At 43.7% G+C, this 16570-nt stretch overlaps 1 protein-coding gene across 1 annotated transcript; it reads left to right on the forward strand.

Annotated features, from left to right (window-relative positions):
- Positions 1 to 1663: 1663 nt before the first annotated feature.
- Positions 1664 to 13873, forward strand: LOC6602334 (UNC93-like protein). The gene is made up of 4 exons (XM_026992767.1): positions 1664 to 1878; positions 1946 to 2142; positions 2202 to 2385; positions 13667 to 13873. Exons 1-4 carry the CDS (start codon positions 1672 to 1674, stop codon positions 13871 to 13873), a joined length of 795 nt encoding a protein of 264 aa, XP_026848568.1. The 5' UTR covers positions 1664 to 1671.
- Positions 13874 to 16570: the final 2697 nt, after the last annotated feature.

Consider the following 16570-nt stretch of genomic DNA (forward strand, 5'->3'; position numbering starts at 1 on the left):
ATGTTTTTGGGCATTATCCGCTATGTCGAATAAAGCCAAAGAAGTTATTGGTTTTATCATTAGATGGTCCATGGAATTTACTAAGCTACTTTATGTTTCTCTTGTTTCTCCGCGGAAGGGTTCCACTTCTAGACATCTTCCTTGTTAAGGGAGTTCCACTCTCTTGAAAGCTAAACTTCTCTCTTCCACTGCCCTCATTTGTCCTTTTAGTATTTCTGTCCTCTGTTTCTCTTCATCTTTAACTCCTACTTCATCCTACTAACTACTAAATTTCGGACTTTGCCGTAATTACAATATATTTTATCAGTTGTTTTAGTAAAGCTTTCGTTTCAGTTAATCACAATCTTCTTATCCATAAACTATCGTTCCTTGGGTCACTGGGACCCTGCTGTTTTGTGACACTTGTGCTATAAAGATCAAATATAATTTCATTTGACTTTCTTCAATCTTGAATTTTTGTGTCATAGAAATTTCCATAGAGAATAGCCTGCTTGTAGAGTCACTTATGTTGTACGTTTTTCCTATAAAGTTTAGAAATTTGGTTACAAAACTTAAGCTGATCAATGACTAGAAGGGCCCGAATAAAATCCAACCGCATCACCCTCCCAAACAGCATTCTGAATGCATTCTTTTACACACAGATTTCGGTTGGAACTTTCAATATTTTTTGTGGCATACTTTTGGGGATTTGGCGAAAAACATTTCTGTTTCCTCCGGTAGAAACATCGTAGAGGGCTTATTCTAAATTATGTATATATTTAATTAGAAATATTCTCCGTTGTATGCATAGATATTTGAAGATAATTATCATATTTTATCAATTCAATATCGAATCTATAGGCATTCCATTGATTAAGCAGCGGTTGAAAAGAGCAAGGACCTCTGGCTTTGGCACCGCCTACGGCCACAATTAATCCGAATATTAATTATGCAGAATCGCATACCATACCACAGCCATATCGATTTGCCATAACTGACACATTTTCCAGCCATTGTTCCTTCTTCTGCGGCGGCTCCTGCAGCTGTTGCGGACTTGTGGGGGCCACAAAGAGCAGATGGAGATGACAGAGCCACTGCGCCTATTCCTCTGACGAGGGAGCACCACTCACAGTCTATGTGTGTGTGTGTGTGTGTGTGTGTGTGTGTTTGCAATTAGTAGCGCTTTATTCGTTAGTGTTGGTGCTGTTTGTACCACCATGCTGCCTGACAAATGCAAAGCCATATGATGCCGACTGGCCCGTCCGTGTAGACCGTACAATGACCCACATTGTGATGCGCTTTTATTAGACACGCGAGGCGCAAAAACAAAGGGGCCTCCACAATGGCTCCACACAATGGACGACAAAATTGTCATCATCATCATCAACATCATCATCATCAAACAGAAAACAGAAAAGCGAATGAAGGAACGAAGCTCACATGCAGACAATGCAAGTGTGGCACAGGTTACAGGACATTAAACTCGCATTCGTACGAGTACGAGTACGAGTACGAGTAACGAGTACGAGCAGCCGAGAAATGTGTGCAAATCATGGAAAAATTTGAAAGAAAAATTACTTTGATCAAGCTAGTTTTGAGTTCTACTTTATCGAACGACAAACAATGCGATCAAACAGTTTGGAAATTTTATTTGAAATATAACAAAAGGCAATTCTACAATATATTTTGGAAATGAATAGCAACGAGAGGCGTCGTTCCTCCGCGGCCACAGAGTTTTTGGAGGTTGTTGTGAGGCCCAAGAAATATTACAAAGCAAAGCATCCTCCCGATCATGCGGATCGTGATAAAATTATCGTCAGTTCAGGGGAGAAGTTTCGCATACTTAAAAACGTGGCCGTCATATCCCTGGCCATGACGATACAGTATGTGGCCTATCAGGTAACAACACACAGGCACCAATCTGATGGGGTAGCGTAACACTCGCTAAACCCCTATATCTCCATAGGGCACTCTCAATCTACAGTCATCGCTGAATGCCAAGGAGGGGCTGGGCACCATAGCCCTCTCTTGCATCTACCTTTCCATGGGCATATCCTGTCTGCTCCTGCCGACCATCATGATACGTCTGCTCACCTGTAAGTGGACCCTGGTCGTCGGACAGGTCTGCTTCATACCCTATATAGCCCTGCAGCTGTACTCGCGGTATGTGGTACCAGAAAAATCATCATGTTATTACTTATTGAGGGATCTCTTGCGTGCAGCTTTTACACACTCATTCCGGCGGGCATTTTGCTGGGCGTGTTTGCTGCCCCCATGTGGGCCGCCCATGCCACCTATCTCACCCAGATCAGTCAGATATATGCGATTATAACCTCCTCCCAGATGGACGCTGTGATCACGCTATTCTTTGGTATATTCTTCTTTGCCTGGCAGAATGCCGACACCGTTGGAAATCTACTATCCAGCTTGGGTGAGTTTTCGGGGGATCTCTGACTGGTTTGTTCTCCCACTTATATGTACATATAAACGTATATCTTACAAGAGCCATGATCTAATTTCAACTGAAAGCCATTTCTGGCAGCCTGCAATATCATTTTGCCCGTATAATTGCATTTATGATTAGATGAGGGGCCCCACAGTCGGCCCAGATTGAGCAGCAGAGGTAGTGAGATGTGGTAAGGGGAGTGTCCGGGGTACAGGTAGAGGTAGAGGTAGAGGTTGGGTCTTTTAACCAATGGGGCAGTTAGTCAGTTCCAGTTAGCCGCAAGAGCAGCCACCACCACCACCACCACCACCACCACCACCATCATCATCGTCATCATCATCACCAGCATCAGTGGGCGGACCACAGACGATAAGAGCAAGCGACACATGCAACAAAGCGGGCCAGTTTACACCTGCAACAGGGCTGGGGGGGAGTTTCACCTGCACCTGCATGGCCTTTCCCATGTAATTATTTGTAATTTGTTCTCCCAAGTGCAGGGCGAGTGCAGCCTGCTAACCAATTGTCCTAGTTGGTCCTTGTGCCCTCCACTAGGGCCTCACTCCCGTTCCCTCCTCCAGTTGTGTACATTCGGAAGTGCTTTGTTATGGTTGTTATTGCAGCTAATACAATATATATACATAGTGAGAGGAAGAGAGAGAGAGAGAGAGGGGGGCCAAGATGGGGCTGCTTGAATGCACATGTTAGTCGTCGTAAATCGAAAATGCCAACAGCTACTTAAAAGCCTTTCCATTTGAAATATTAGACGAGGCCTTAAGGAATGGCGTTGGGAAGGCGAACGACAGTGGGAGGACGTTGTCACTACACTCAGAGAAATAATAAACCCAAACGTAAAGAAATTAAATAGATTTCACTTTGATTTAAACATAAAACTATGAAAAAGTCTATAAAATAAATCAAATATAGTAAGATGGTAGGAAATATGTTTATTTTGATCAAATATTTTCATATTTATGTTAAAATGAAAGTGAAAACTGTTTTTTGCTTGCACAATTTCTCTCTTCCAGAGGTGGGCTTTTTTCTCTGTGTGTACCAGCACATTTATATAGATTGATGATGGCGACATCGTAGCTGACAAACGGAAACGGAAATGTTTTTGCCTCTCTGTCAGTCGCCTCGACATTCAGAAATAATTAACCCAAAAATAGCCAGAAAATCCAGCCGGAGAGTAAGCCAAAAAGCTTATGGCGTAATTGTCTAATGGCAGCGACAAAAGCGAGTCCAATGCGAGGGGCTATGGGCACCATAAATTGTCACAAGTCCAGGAAGTCCAGGGCTATATCCCTTGACGGGGTGGGGCGGGGCGCGGGTGAGTTGTTCTATGCTAATCTCCAAGGAGGAGACTCCTTCCAGGCCAGTCGGACCGGAGTCTGAGTCAGCAGCGTAGACTACCCCTGTAGATCTTTCAATTACGCCTCACCACAAAAGAAATCAGCAGCACAAAACAGAATCCCGGGGCATATGCCTGGGGGTCGCGTCGCCTTCAAGTTGAATACATTTCGATTAATACAAATTTGCTTGCTTCCCTCTTTTTGAATGCAAAATCGAATTATGCGCGGAATTTAAGTGGAATTCGGTTCGAGGGGCGTGAGCGAGAAATTCTGCGAAAATTTGCATCAATTTTTCTTTGCATTAACAACGGGAAGAGGTGGGAGGTCGCGAAGAGCAAGGGATGGTAGTGGATGGTATTGGATGGGATGGGATTGGGATGGGATTGGGTGAGAGGGAATGGGATTGTGCCGAGAGCTATCTGTGCCATTATTGAGTTAATAAATCACATGCCAGCTTCAATTACAGCCACAGCCCAGCCCAGTGCAAATGCTTACCTCAAAAATGCCGTTGACTGACAACTGAAGCTTCTGCTGGAATGCCTGAATGCTCGAGGAGCAGAAATGTCATTACCAGCCACTTGAAATATTCGATTTTCTATTCAAATGCTAAATTTGCGTAATAACTCAGCCCCCCAGTGCCAGAGTCCCAGTCTGTATCTTCGCAATTCGGGCTTGTTTGCCATTTTGGTTGGGTGAAAAGGAAAGGAAAATATATCCAAAATTGAAGTGCTGAGAGTGGGCGTGTCTCCCTGGCTGAATGACAAACTGACGGAATGAATGACTGAATGAATGAATGCTGACTTCAATGAGTGTCGTCTCAAGCATGTTGTTGGGGCTTAATAGAAATTGCCATGGAATTGAATTAAACATGCGAGAGAGTAGGGAAAGTGGTCTGCCTTCTGTGTGAGTGGCAGTCGTTCTTTGTACGCGTTGCGCTCGTTGGTTTTTACTCGCTCAAATTCCACAGCTCGCTACTCGTTGCAGCTGTGAATCATTCATTAAAGCTGTGGCGACTATCAAACAGAGCGAGTGTCAAACGGGGCGAGTGTCAAACCGGGCGAGTATCAAACGGGGCGACTATCAAACAGAGCGAGTGTCAAACATCGAAAGTAGCGAATAAAACTCGCTACTCGTTGCAGCTGTGAATCATTCTTACCATTATAGAATTTGCTATATAATTAAATTAAACATGCGAGAGAGAAGGGAAAGTGGTCTGCCTTCTGTGTGAGGGGCAGTCGTTCTTTGTACGCGTTGCGCTCGTTGGTTTTTACTCGCTCAAATTCCACTACTCGCTACTCGTTGCAGCTGTGAATCATTCTTACCATTATAGAATTAGCTATATAATTAAAATAAACATGCGAGAGAGAAGGGAAAGTGGTCTGCCTTCTGTGTGAGGGGCAGTCGTTCTTTGTACGCGTTGCGCTCGTTGGTTTTTACTCGCTCAAATTCCACTACTCGCTACTCGTTGCAGCTGTGAATCATTCTTACCATTATAGAATTAGCTATATAATTAAAATAAACATGCGAGAGAGAAGGGAAAGTGGTCTGCCTTCTGTGTGAGTGGCAGTCGTTCTTTGTACGCGTTGCGCTCGTTGGTTTTTACTCGCTCAAATTCCACTGCTCGCTACTCGTTGCAGCTGTGAATCATTCATTAAAGCTGTGGCGACTATCAAACAGAGCGAGTGTCAAACGGGGCGAGTGTCAAACCGGGCGAGTATCAAACGGGGCGACTATCAAACAGAGCGAGTGTCAAACATCGAAAGTAGCGAATAAAACTCGCTACTCGTTGCAGCTGTGAATCATTCTTACCATTATAGAATTTGCTATATAATTAAATTAAACATGCGAGAGAGAAGGGAAAGTGGTCTGCCTTCTGTGTGAGTGGCAGTCGTTCTTTGCACGCGTTGCGCTCGTTCGTTTTAACTCGCTCAAATTCCACTACTCGCTACTCGTTGCAGCTGTGAATCATTCATTAAAGCTGTGGATCATTCTACCCCATTCGTTTATTCATTGAACAAATTACGAAAGCATGAATAGATCGCGAAAAGTTCCCCAATGCCAATGCCGAAGTTGATTTTTCCCTCGTTCGGGGACGCAGTACAGCGTGAACGTGCGAACAAACCGGATATCCGTTCATGGAGCGGATGTTGCCTGATTTCCGACCCATTGACAGCCACCCCCCCACAGATAATCGGCCATAATTTATCTTCAACTTGCATTAAATGACAAAAATGTATTGTGCTCTCGGTTCGGTATTGTTGTGCTCATAAATCAGAGATCAAGCCCCCGAGCTCGTTAATTGCTTTGGAAATGCGGCCAAACTGGGTTAAGCTGAAATTAGTTGTTTAGAGTCGGACTTCGTGGTGGGGCAAAAACATTTGTGATTTAGCTTTTCGATTGGACTCTCTGCCTGCAATTGTAGTTCCGTTTTGTTGGCCCAACTTTTTCCACAAACACACACCAACACACACACACAACTGGCTCAAACAATATTTCAGAACGAGCGGTGCCCCGCCCAGAGGAGAGCTCTGGCTCTGGCTCTGGCTCTGGCTCGGTCCCTGTCTCTGGCTGTGATTCTGGGTTCCGTTTCTGTTTCTGGCGGATTGGGGCTGGGGATACATGCACAGTAAATTTTCATTTGCAAGACGCTTCCCAGTGTTTCCAGTGTTCCCAGGGAGTGGGATATGCATTTAAATACGTGTTGAATTATTGTCCTGCAGCAGCAAGGAGCAGCAGAATATGGCGAGGACATGCTCCAGTTGTGCACAGCTACAGCTACATGCTCTTCCCCCCCCCCCCCCCCCCCCCCCTTCCGCTCACACGCCACACCCCACACACCCCTTCCTGTATCTATTAAATTAAATTGCTTAATTTTCTGCAATTGCAAGCAGAAAGAGCGAGAGCGCGGGATGGTGCTGAAGGAGCGCTATGGAGGACATGGAGGACATGGAGGGAAAGGAACATCAAACATTACAAAACTTTCATCATTGTGTGACATGGAATTATGTATTTGTTTGCTTGTTTCTACTTCTCCTTGTCCCTCTCCCTCTGCCGCTCCCCCTTCCGTTCTTCTATTGTTTCAGTCGCCTGGCAACATTCATTTCAGTTGTTTAGATTTTATTCTCTGAAATTTTATTTATTGTAGACTGTTCTCCGAGAGAGAACTCTCGGTATTTACGTGCATGCAGAGTGGCTTTCATTCTCTGCTTCATTGTTGCTGCTGCAGGCCCTTGTTTTTTGGTAGTTGCTCAGTATATGGCAATAATAGCAATAATAATTAAAATAAATGGACTGTTATTCGGTGTCATGTGGTCCCAAGGGTGTTTATGAAGCAGCAAGGAAGAAACCAAATACATTTGTTTCGCTTGTTCCGCAAACACCAAAGCTACACTCAGAGAAAAACACACTGATACTCTTATACATTGCAGTTACATTTGAAGATGTATCCCAATAGACTTGCTAGGGGACTGGAAGTTGGAATAAGAAACGGGTTTCACTGACATTTAATACGAAAATATTTTATTTAAATATAAAATTAATTTCGTATTTCGTACCGAATATTTAGTTTAATGTCATTTTTCTCTGAGTGGTAAAGAAGAACACAAAACTAGAAAGGGGTAGAACTCGTTTCTTCTCCAGCGACAGATACGACTGGGCGAGTGTCAAATTGGGCGAGTATCAGACCGGGCGACTATCAAACAGAGCGAGTGTCAAACGGGGCGACTATCAAACCGGGCGACTATCAACCGGGGCGAGTATCAAACCGAGCGAGTGTCAAACATCGAAAGTAGCGAATAAAACAACCAATGCGAAAACAACGAGCTCCTATTAAAGATACTGTTCTAGACGTTCACCTGAAACCCCACACAGCCCCCCAACATATCCCAGCCATCATCATCAGCCACAGCCCAGACACAGATCCGTCTTAAAGGGAATTTCGCTCCTGCCACTTGCAGCGGGGTTCGCAGACGAGCGAACAGACGGGGGGCGCAGGCTCCACACCGGCAACATTGGGCTCATAATTCATTAAGACTTTTTTGAGTTATGCACAACTTTTTACATTTCTTTTCTTTCTCTTACGTTCTGTTGTTGTAACAACTCTGTCTGCTGCCTGGGGACAAAACCGATAAGAGTTGAAAGGCAGTGAGGAAAGGGCTTTGCTTCTGTTTCTGGATGATAACTGGCTACCGTTAATTTTTCTTTTCCTTCTAGTCTCTGCGGAGGAGGAACTTGTCAGTTCGTTAAGGTGTAAATTCTGAAAGCCATAAACAAAAGGCAGCTTTGCTTCCACTTTCTCTTCCCCTTAGACTTCTTTTTGTGCTTCTGCTCCTTCGCCTTCGCCTTCGCCTCCTTGTTCTTATTCTGTTTCTATATCTTTGTCCTATACTAGGAGTTCCGTCAGCTGCTTCTGCTGCGCTTTTGTTTGCACGCCTTGAAAACTGCTGCATTGTGTGCAGAAGTTAGCCCCCGAATAGTGTCCAGGACAGTGGATCAAAGTCCTTGGGAAAAGATACTTTTGAGGTGAAATGAATTGGGCCGTAGATTAGATATACTTTTCGTGTAGTTGCCACACCACTGTGCCGCTTCCAGGCCACATTTATGGCGCTTTCAGCCCCACCCAGCTCCCCTATAAGTTCCAGCCGGGCTGTGCACAAAATGAAATTGTTTTGCGCTGCCCCGTCTCCGTCTCCGTCCCCGGCCTCGGCCCGTCGTACTCGCTTTGGGTTTTTACTCGGCTTCTTTTTAGTATGCCAAACAGCAGCTGCTGCTGTTGCTGCTGCTTCTGATTCAGTTGGTCACAGGGGAGGCAGAGAGAGAGGCCCTGTCCTGGTCCTGGTCCCGGTCCCGTTCCCGGTCCTGGCCATGGCCCTTGGTCCCAGCCCTGGGTCCAGTTCTCCGCCGCGTTGCACAGAATTTGTAATTGCAATGTCGGTTAATTAAATACAGTTTTACTTTATGTAGCTCTCGGTTCTCTGCGCGCACTCTGTGTCCCTCCCTCCCTCCTCCCTCGTCCCTCGGTTGTGTTGTTTATCTTGTGTGTACGTCATTTTTCTCTATTTTTCACTTAGAGCTTGTTAGACTCGCTGTTGAGCCTAGTCGGAGGCACCGAGGCACCGTGCCTCGGAAATTTATTGCCCTGCCCTGTGTACAAGGTCCAGGAATTGCTTCTGAAAGGATTATGAGTGGGACATGCCTTTGGTGGGAGAGCGCCAGAGAGGATCTGTTGGGCTTAAGTTCAAATGCCAACTGCAGTCTTAGGCAAAAGATGAACCAGCTGAGACAATGAACTATATATACAATAGGCAATTGGAAACTAAGTTTAAAGATGCTTTCAAATTGAAGAGTAATGAATGGAATAGTGCCAACATTGTCTTTAGTTAGACAAACATACGATCACTCTCTAGTTCAAAACAAATACGAGTACCACAGTGCTGTGTGGAACAGGGGGAAAAAAAATAACCAAAGCGTTTAACCAACGAGAGTAATGAGTGCAAAGAAAACCACAGAAACTGTATCATTTTCACAAAAGAGTTTTTCTTTCTGCAGCACTCTCTATCCCCCCCCCCTTCCATATAAACTGTTGCAGCAATTACTTGAACATATGTCCAGCAATTAAAAAATGTTCCACATACGCACTGTGTGACACTTCTCCTCCCTCTTTGCTCGCTCTCTCGCTTGGTCCCCGGGCACATTTTTCTTCTCTCTTTTCGCTCTACTGTGGTCTGTCCTCGGTGCCATGTGCTGCTTTAATTGCGTTTCTTCTCGCTCATTTGTTTTCTCGCTCTTTGAACTGTTTTTATCTAGATTTTTTTCCTTTTTTCTATTGCTCGGAATACAGTGTGATTAATCGGGGGATGTTCTCTATAAGTATTCGAATCGAATGATTAGTTTTTCAAACATTTACCAAAACAATAGGCCGCTTAGCGCTTCTAGGAAAAAATGTAACAGCGTCCATTAGAATTCTAAACAGAAAGTTAAACAATAATTCAGTTGGTCTGAATTATGGCGATCCCCCACTCGCAGCCCCCCCCCCCCCCCCCCCCCCCCCCCCCCCCCTACGGGGGTAATCAAATATTATTTATTCGCTGTTTACACATATATAACATTTCCTTCTCCCCTCCCCTTTGCTCCCCCCACCTACTTGACTTGCTAAATTTATGTAAATTGTGCGTAGAGAGGAGAAGGGGAACGCCGTAGAACACGAGGCATAAATTGGCTTATTGCGCTATAAATTGTATTTATTTTGATGAAATTTACACAAGGCATAAACGAACCGAACCGCCATGAATCTATATATGAATACATATACTCGTACTCGTATTCGTACTCGTACACCCACTCCTACTCGAATCTACTAGTGTGCCTCTGGCTCCCCAGGATCTTAAAGCTTCAAGTCGCATGGGGTACAACATTTTTGTTCTCTTTATAATGAACCGCAATTGCGATGATGCCTTGATAAGAAATTAAATATAAAATGCGTGAGAACAAAATTTGTGCTTGGTGACTGAGGCGAAAAGCGGAAATGAGATAGATTCCTGGGGGAAAAAAATATGCACCAAAAGAAAAGCTTTCCATGGAGTACATATGCATGTATCTCAAAGAAACGGAAAGATTACACCCATAGAAAACACACTTAAATTTAAAAATACATACCAAAAGAATTTTGCCGAGAGTGGAAATAGTTAAAATATATTCGTTTACTAGCATTTTGATACTAATATGAGAATATTGGATTTAATCACAAATATTTAATAATCCATATATTTCATGCTAAAATTTAACATTTTGATATTTAAATTTTATATATTTCATATTAACATTAATTTAATGTAAATAAATATAAGATAAAATAAAATAAAATATTTATATTAAATATTTTAAAATTAAGATTCACTTTTTTGAAAATATTTCATATTTGGAGTATAATATCATATTTTATACTTTGATTAAATGTGTTTAATATTAAAACTTTTAAAATATTTAATTTAAATATCAGAGTGTTTCTTTTTCTCTGAGTGTAGGTAAATTTTTGGGAATTATTATGTGTGTTTAGATTAAAATTTGTATTAAAATTTCGTTCAGTGCATTGACTTTGCTGCTTAGCGACATTGATGTTTATGGATTTTGATTGCCCGCCCACCGCTCCATCGCACTTGGGGCTGGGGCTGGGGCTGGGGCTGAGGTCCCCACAACTGATGTCGGGATAAGCACGCTTTCTTGCACAGGGGTGGCGAGGGGGGGGTGGGGGGGAGGTCTATACCACCCCACCCTCCTCACGCTCCTCTCGCTTGGCTCCATTCCGGCGTTCCTCTTTCAGCATCGCAACATTTAATGAATATCGAAATTGGCAATTTCAATATTAAAGCGATTTTGCGAAGCTATATGAGCTGTGCCACGCCCGATAAGATTAGCCTGAGATGAGACCCAAGTCTTTATCCATATCCATATATGTAATGTACATGCATAGATGTGTGTGTGTTCGTTTGCATATGTGTCTGTGTGTCTGTGTGTGTGCGTGTGTGTGTGTTAGTGGATTCGAAAGTCATTGGTGTGTAAATTACGCCAGTCATGATGTTTCCCATGTTGAGGAAGGGATCCTGCTTCGATTTGATGATGCGGAAAAGTAAAACCACAAAATCTGAGCCCCAACATAAATTGCCATTTGCTTGCTCTCCCTCTCCCTCTCGCTCGCTCCCTCTCCTACTCTCCTTTGGCCCTGGATATGCAAATGACAATGCAGTTTGAGGGTTCCTTTCAGAATTAATCAGGACCAGCCAAACTCCAAGGAGTAAATGGTTATCCTCCCTGGGAAACTTTTCAATCTATGGCAATCGGTAATTGCCCAGCATCTGTTGGGGACTCGGGAAGTTCTTTAGTGTTATTGCAGCCATTTCTATTTGAGCCAGAACTCATAAAACTCACTCGAGAGTTGTTACTGTCTGCCCCATGTCGTTGGACAAATGAAGTTCCCGGGAGTTGTGGCAGCACTGGGGGTGGCTTTCCGGCTTGGGGGGGGAGCTGCTGCTCCCTAATGAAATTTTGCAACCACCGAAATAAAAAGTATCAGTGTCTGGCAGATTGTACAATGTACATGAATGGGAATTAATTTCCAACAAAATGACAAAGCAAATGCCTTAACAGCAGAAGGGTGGGGTTCAGCTCTCAGAAAATTAAAGGGGTTTCCAGAAAGGTTTCTCCATAGACCATTCGAAAAAGGCAGTCTCCCATGAGAGACCAGAACACCCATAGATGGCATAGGAAAAGAGAAACTGTTCCATATTTAAATTAAATATTCGGTTTTCAGTTCAATTAATTTCTTTTTACAATTTTCACTCTCGGAGCAAATCTGTTGATAACAATTTTTAAAGCTTTGTTAGATATGAAAATTTGAGGGCTTTTTGGATGAATATTCAAATGCTACGCTTTTTAAACTATTTTCTGAAAAGTTCCACTTCCACTGACATAGGAAAAAAGTCAATCGGGCCTGGGGGGCTGGCCCCTCCCCCTGCAATAGGCAATCACTTTTAGCTCGTCGAGCAATCAACATCCGTTACATTAATTTGATGTTGCCATCTCCTTCTCCTTCATCTCCGGCTAACAATATTAAAATCTTTATCAAATCGAAATTAAAAACCAGTTGGAATTGCTTCCTCCACCGTTGGCATTCCCATTCCCACCTCTACTTCTGGCAACAACTAAACTTCATCTGGATGGTGCACCCCTTGGCCTGGCCCGGACACGGCCTGGACCCATAAAACTTTAAATAAATATGCAGCGTGTGCTCTGCCTCTGCCTCTGCCTGTGGCCCCATCCTCATGCCCTCCTCTCCAGCTGTCTGGGTGTGTGTGCCCGTGTAACCGATAACATCATTATTGATGAAGCTCCGGGTGGAAGTCGCAGTCAGGCAGGCAGCCAGGCAGGCAGGCAGGCAACCAGCTAGCAAATGGCAGAAAGGCAGACCGAACAGATTGCAGGAATGTGCTCCGCTCCCAAGGAGCAGCCACTGTCAGAGTCAGAGTCAGAGTCAGAGCTAGAGATAGAGGTCGCCCGGCACTTCCGCTCTCGGATGGGACCCCGACCCGGCCCGGCCCGGCCCGGCCTCCCCCTCCCCCTCCCCCTCCCCAGTACGGGTTGCAGCTGTTGTTGCAGACAGCGTGAGGGTGGAAGGGAGGGGGGCTGGAAGAGGGCGCTCGTTTAGAGATTGGAAATCGTAGACATCGTCGCAGTCGTCGTCGTAATAACTGTAATTGATTTTTGATTTGTGATTTAATTTAACACAGTTAAATGAATTGAACTGAAGGGGAGTGGCGGTGGAGTAGCAGTCGAGTGGAGGTGGAGGTGGAGGTGGAGGTGGAGTGGGGAGACAGAGACAGAGAAAAGCCACGATTAGAAGGAGCAAACGGAAGACAGCGAAAGGTTCTGCTGAGCATTGGAGGTCATTTTAGGGCGGGGCTTAGTTGAGTTGACTGCATATCTGTCCCTTAAGCTCCCAATAAAATATACTGCCTGGCAAGATCTGCGTTTATTTAATATGTAAATTAATTGATTTTACCTTTATTTGCAGCCTGAGACGCAGACAGATGATTTCCAACTAACAATCCTCCCAATTTTCTTTTAGCTTCAGTCGTGAGAATATGTTTCGACCTTCATTACCACACGAAAACCCACCTATAACTACTAATATCTAATCCGTTTTACAGAGCTAATTTATATATTATTCTACTGTATTTACAGGTCGCTGCAGCATAATATTTTAACCATAATTTCTCGAAATATTTCCGTTTATAGATCCCGTCTCTTGTCACAATTGAGTTTCCCCCTTTAATAACTAATGCCCTGCTTTGATCTAATTAGCTAAAACATATTCCATTTTACCCCAAAATCCCTGCAGCAAGGAAACTATCGGGAGCAGGAGAAGTACGCGACACTGGCCAATGATCTAAGGTCTGCCCGTCTGCTCCGGGATGCGGATCTCGCCAAGCAAAAGGCTGACTACTACACCAAGCAGATCGAGGAGGCACCCGATCGGGATTCCGATGGAGAGGACGACGAGCTCGAGCAGGACGTGACTGTCAACGAGGGACAGAGAAATGACTGAGGATAGCTCCATGCACATATCCATACACAGAATCTTCGAAATTGTGTTGATATAATAGATTTTACCCTGAAAAATGCTGCTCTTTATTTTACGGCATCTTAATCTTCAGGGTTTGCCGGGGCCATCTTTTCTCCGGGTGTGTGTGCGTGTGTGTGTGTGTTCGCTGAGCGTTAAATTAATTGTCTTGCCAGGCCATGACGCATCGTCCAGCCACAGAAGGATGCCAGAAGTGCACCATAAATGCCACAACACACACAGAGACCCGAAAGATCTCGCTGCTGCTGCAGAGAAAAGGAAAGATAGAGAGAGAGTGAGTGAGAGAGAGGGTGCTGCAATGGCATTAACTTGGCGTTGATGATGCGCCAAGATGCGGCCAAGTGCTGCCTGCCTTCCACTGCAGTTGCCATCAAAGGAAGCTGGAGAGACACCGTAAAAGGACAACGCTTTGATTGCCCAGCAGGAGATAAACCAGAAAGAGAGCGAGAGAGAGAGCGAGAGAGAGAGAGAGAGACGTTCTTAATGTCTGGTCATGAGTTAAACACTTCAATAAAACGTGAGCATGTGTGAGTGCGTGCAGGACGATAAAGCAATTGTCCTTTACTCTGTCTGCGACATATACTCGTACACAATTATATTACACATACGCCACGATGGCCCGGCTGTCGCAGACTGTCGAAATTTTCCAGTGTCTGCCTCAGAGGGTAATAAAAAGAATTAAAAACCATTTCCAGAGAGCCGGCGAACCAGAGCTACACACGGAGAAAGAGTGTGTCTGCTTTCTCTCCAAAATTAGCCATAATAATGACATGGCAATTACTATAAAGCTCTTGAGCTGCCGCCTCGGATTCGAAGGATTCGAAGGATTCGGAGGTTTAACGCCGCAGCTAAACGTTAACTCTGGCTCTATTTTGGCGCCAGACCAGACATAAAGGATTGTATTTTGTATTTTATTTATCTATTGTATCCGCTATTGAAATGATCTCGAAAGAGGCTAGGGGACTTATTGTGTGGTCGTTTCGTCTGGGCTATAAATTATTTCATTTGAGTGCAAGACGAAAAATCGACGCAATTAAAAATCAACAAAAGTTTTGCACAGCTCCGGAGGCCCTGAAGGCGACCAATCAACAAAATGTGCAAAGGACATGGCCATCTGTTGGTCGGTAGGCCTAGGACAAAGAGAATTCTCGAAATGTCCAAAAGAATTTCTCAGCTCTCTCTCTCTCGCTCTCCCACTCTGCACTCTGCCCCTCTCTCTCCCACTGAGTGGATGACCTGCAGCTAGCAATTTCCAATTTAACAAATGACAAAAATTTTCGAGAAAATTGATTGCATTGCCAGGCCCAACCCCAGGCAGGACTTGAGGGGGTATGGAGGGGGAAAGGAGCAGGAGCAGGCGAGAGCATAGTCCCACATCATTTGTCAGAGCCTCTTGACTGGACGGATATGTATTTCTTACTATTTCTTATAGCTGGGTCTTGTGTCAACCTCATACGCGTACGAAAGTGCTTCCATTTGACATTAACGCGTCACTCATTAATTAAGTTTGTAGTTTTTTAGCTTTATTAATTTTGAATTTCCACACACAAAGCAAAAAGGCTCAATTTGGATTTAAAAATTAATTCAATTATGATTAAATATTTTTCCTACAAATGTAATATATAATATTTATAAATTTTATTTATTACCTAAAATAATTTTTCTGATTTTTTTCTTTTACCTTGAAATTTTTGTTTTAAGTGTACGTTTTGGCCCGTTCCGACTTGCTCGGATCACACTTTGGTGCTTAGTTTTTATTGAAAACACTTTGACATCACCTTATCATAGATCTGTGTAAGTCAACCCAACAATGGAATGCGTTTAGGACCATCTAATCGATTGGTTTTGCCTTCGATAAGACAGGAAAGGAGAGAGCTTGTGATAACTCGGAGTAATTGGCATTGTTCTTGGGGGGAAGAGTAAACGATTTTCAAACCTCTCTCAGAAATCACAGCAGAAGAGCAGCAACATGAATTCGTATTCTATCAAAGCATTCCTTAATTTAGTTTGTATCAATTTCCAAGAGTTTCCAAGATCAATGTTATATTGGTTTTACGTACCATTGGAAAATTTCCCAGGCGACAACTTGTGTGTGACGTGACCCCCCAGTGTCCCCCCAGAAATGTGTGAACCCGTACAAAAAAAAAAAGGCCAATGCCTCTTCCTTTCGGCAATTATATTTGTTTGTATTTCCCCCTGGCTGAACGTTACTTGAAAATTTGATGCGGCTTGTTATTTTTATTGCCCCAGCGTTATGGTAAATGGGTTTCCTGTTTTTTGTGCCGCCTCTAAGCGGTGATAGGTAATTTTTTTAGGAGTCACCGGGGTGTCGTTGCTGTGTTTTTGTGGTTTCTATTAAATTTCAACCGCTTGCTCGAGCTCCACATATATGTATGTTCCAGGGGATATATTATGGGTTTTAGACTTCAAAAAATAGATGATAAATATTTAAAATCGGAAATAGGTGTTAAAATTCTACAAAAGAATTTGCAAAACATAATGAGGGTAAATTAGTTGAAATTGAATCAATTTAGCATCGATTTATTCTCCACGAGAAGCAATTAAAAACGTTTTAGCGCAGATTTTGCATTTTGCAAGGCCCATAAATTTCATTGAAAGCCCAAAATATGTTTAAATAAAATCCCTAAGCCCCGGGAACAA

Source organism: Drosophila persimilis, unplaced genomic scaffold (assembly GCF_003286085.1).
Source record: "Drosophila persimilis strain 14011-0111.01,24,50 unplaced genomic scaffold, DperRS2 tig00000780-arrow-arrow-pilon, whole genome shotgun sequence".
In the NCBI taxonomy this organism is placed as follows: domain Eukaryota; kingdom Metazoa; phylum Arthropoda; class Insecta; order Diptera; family Drosophilidae; genus Drosophila; species Drosophila persimilis.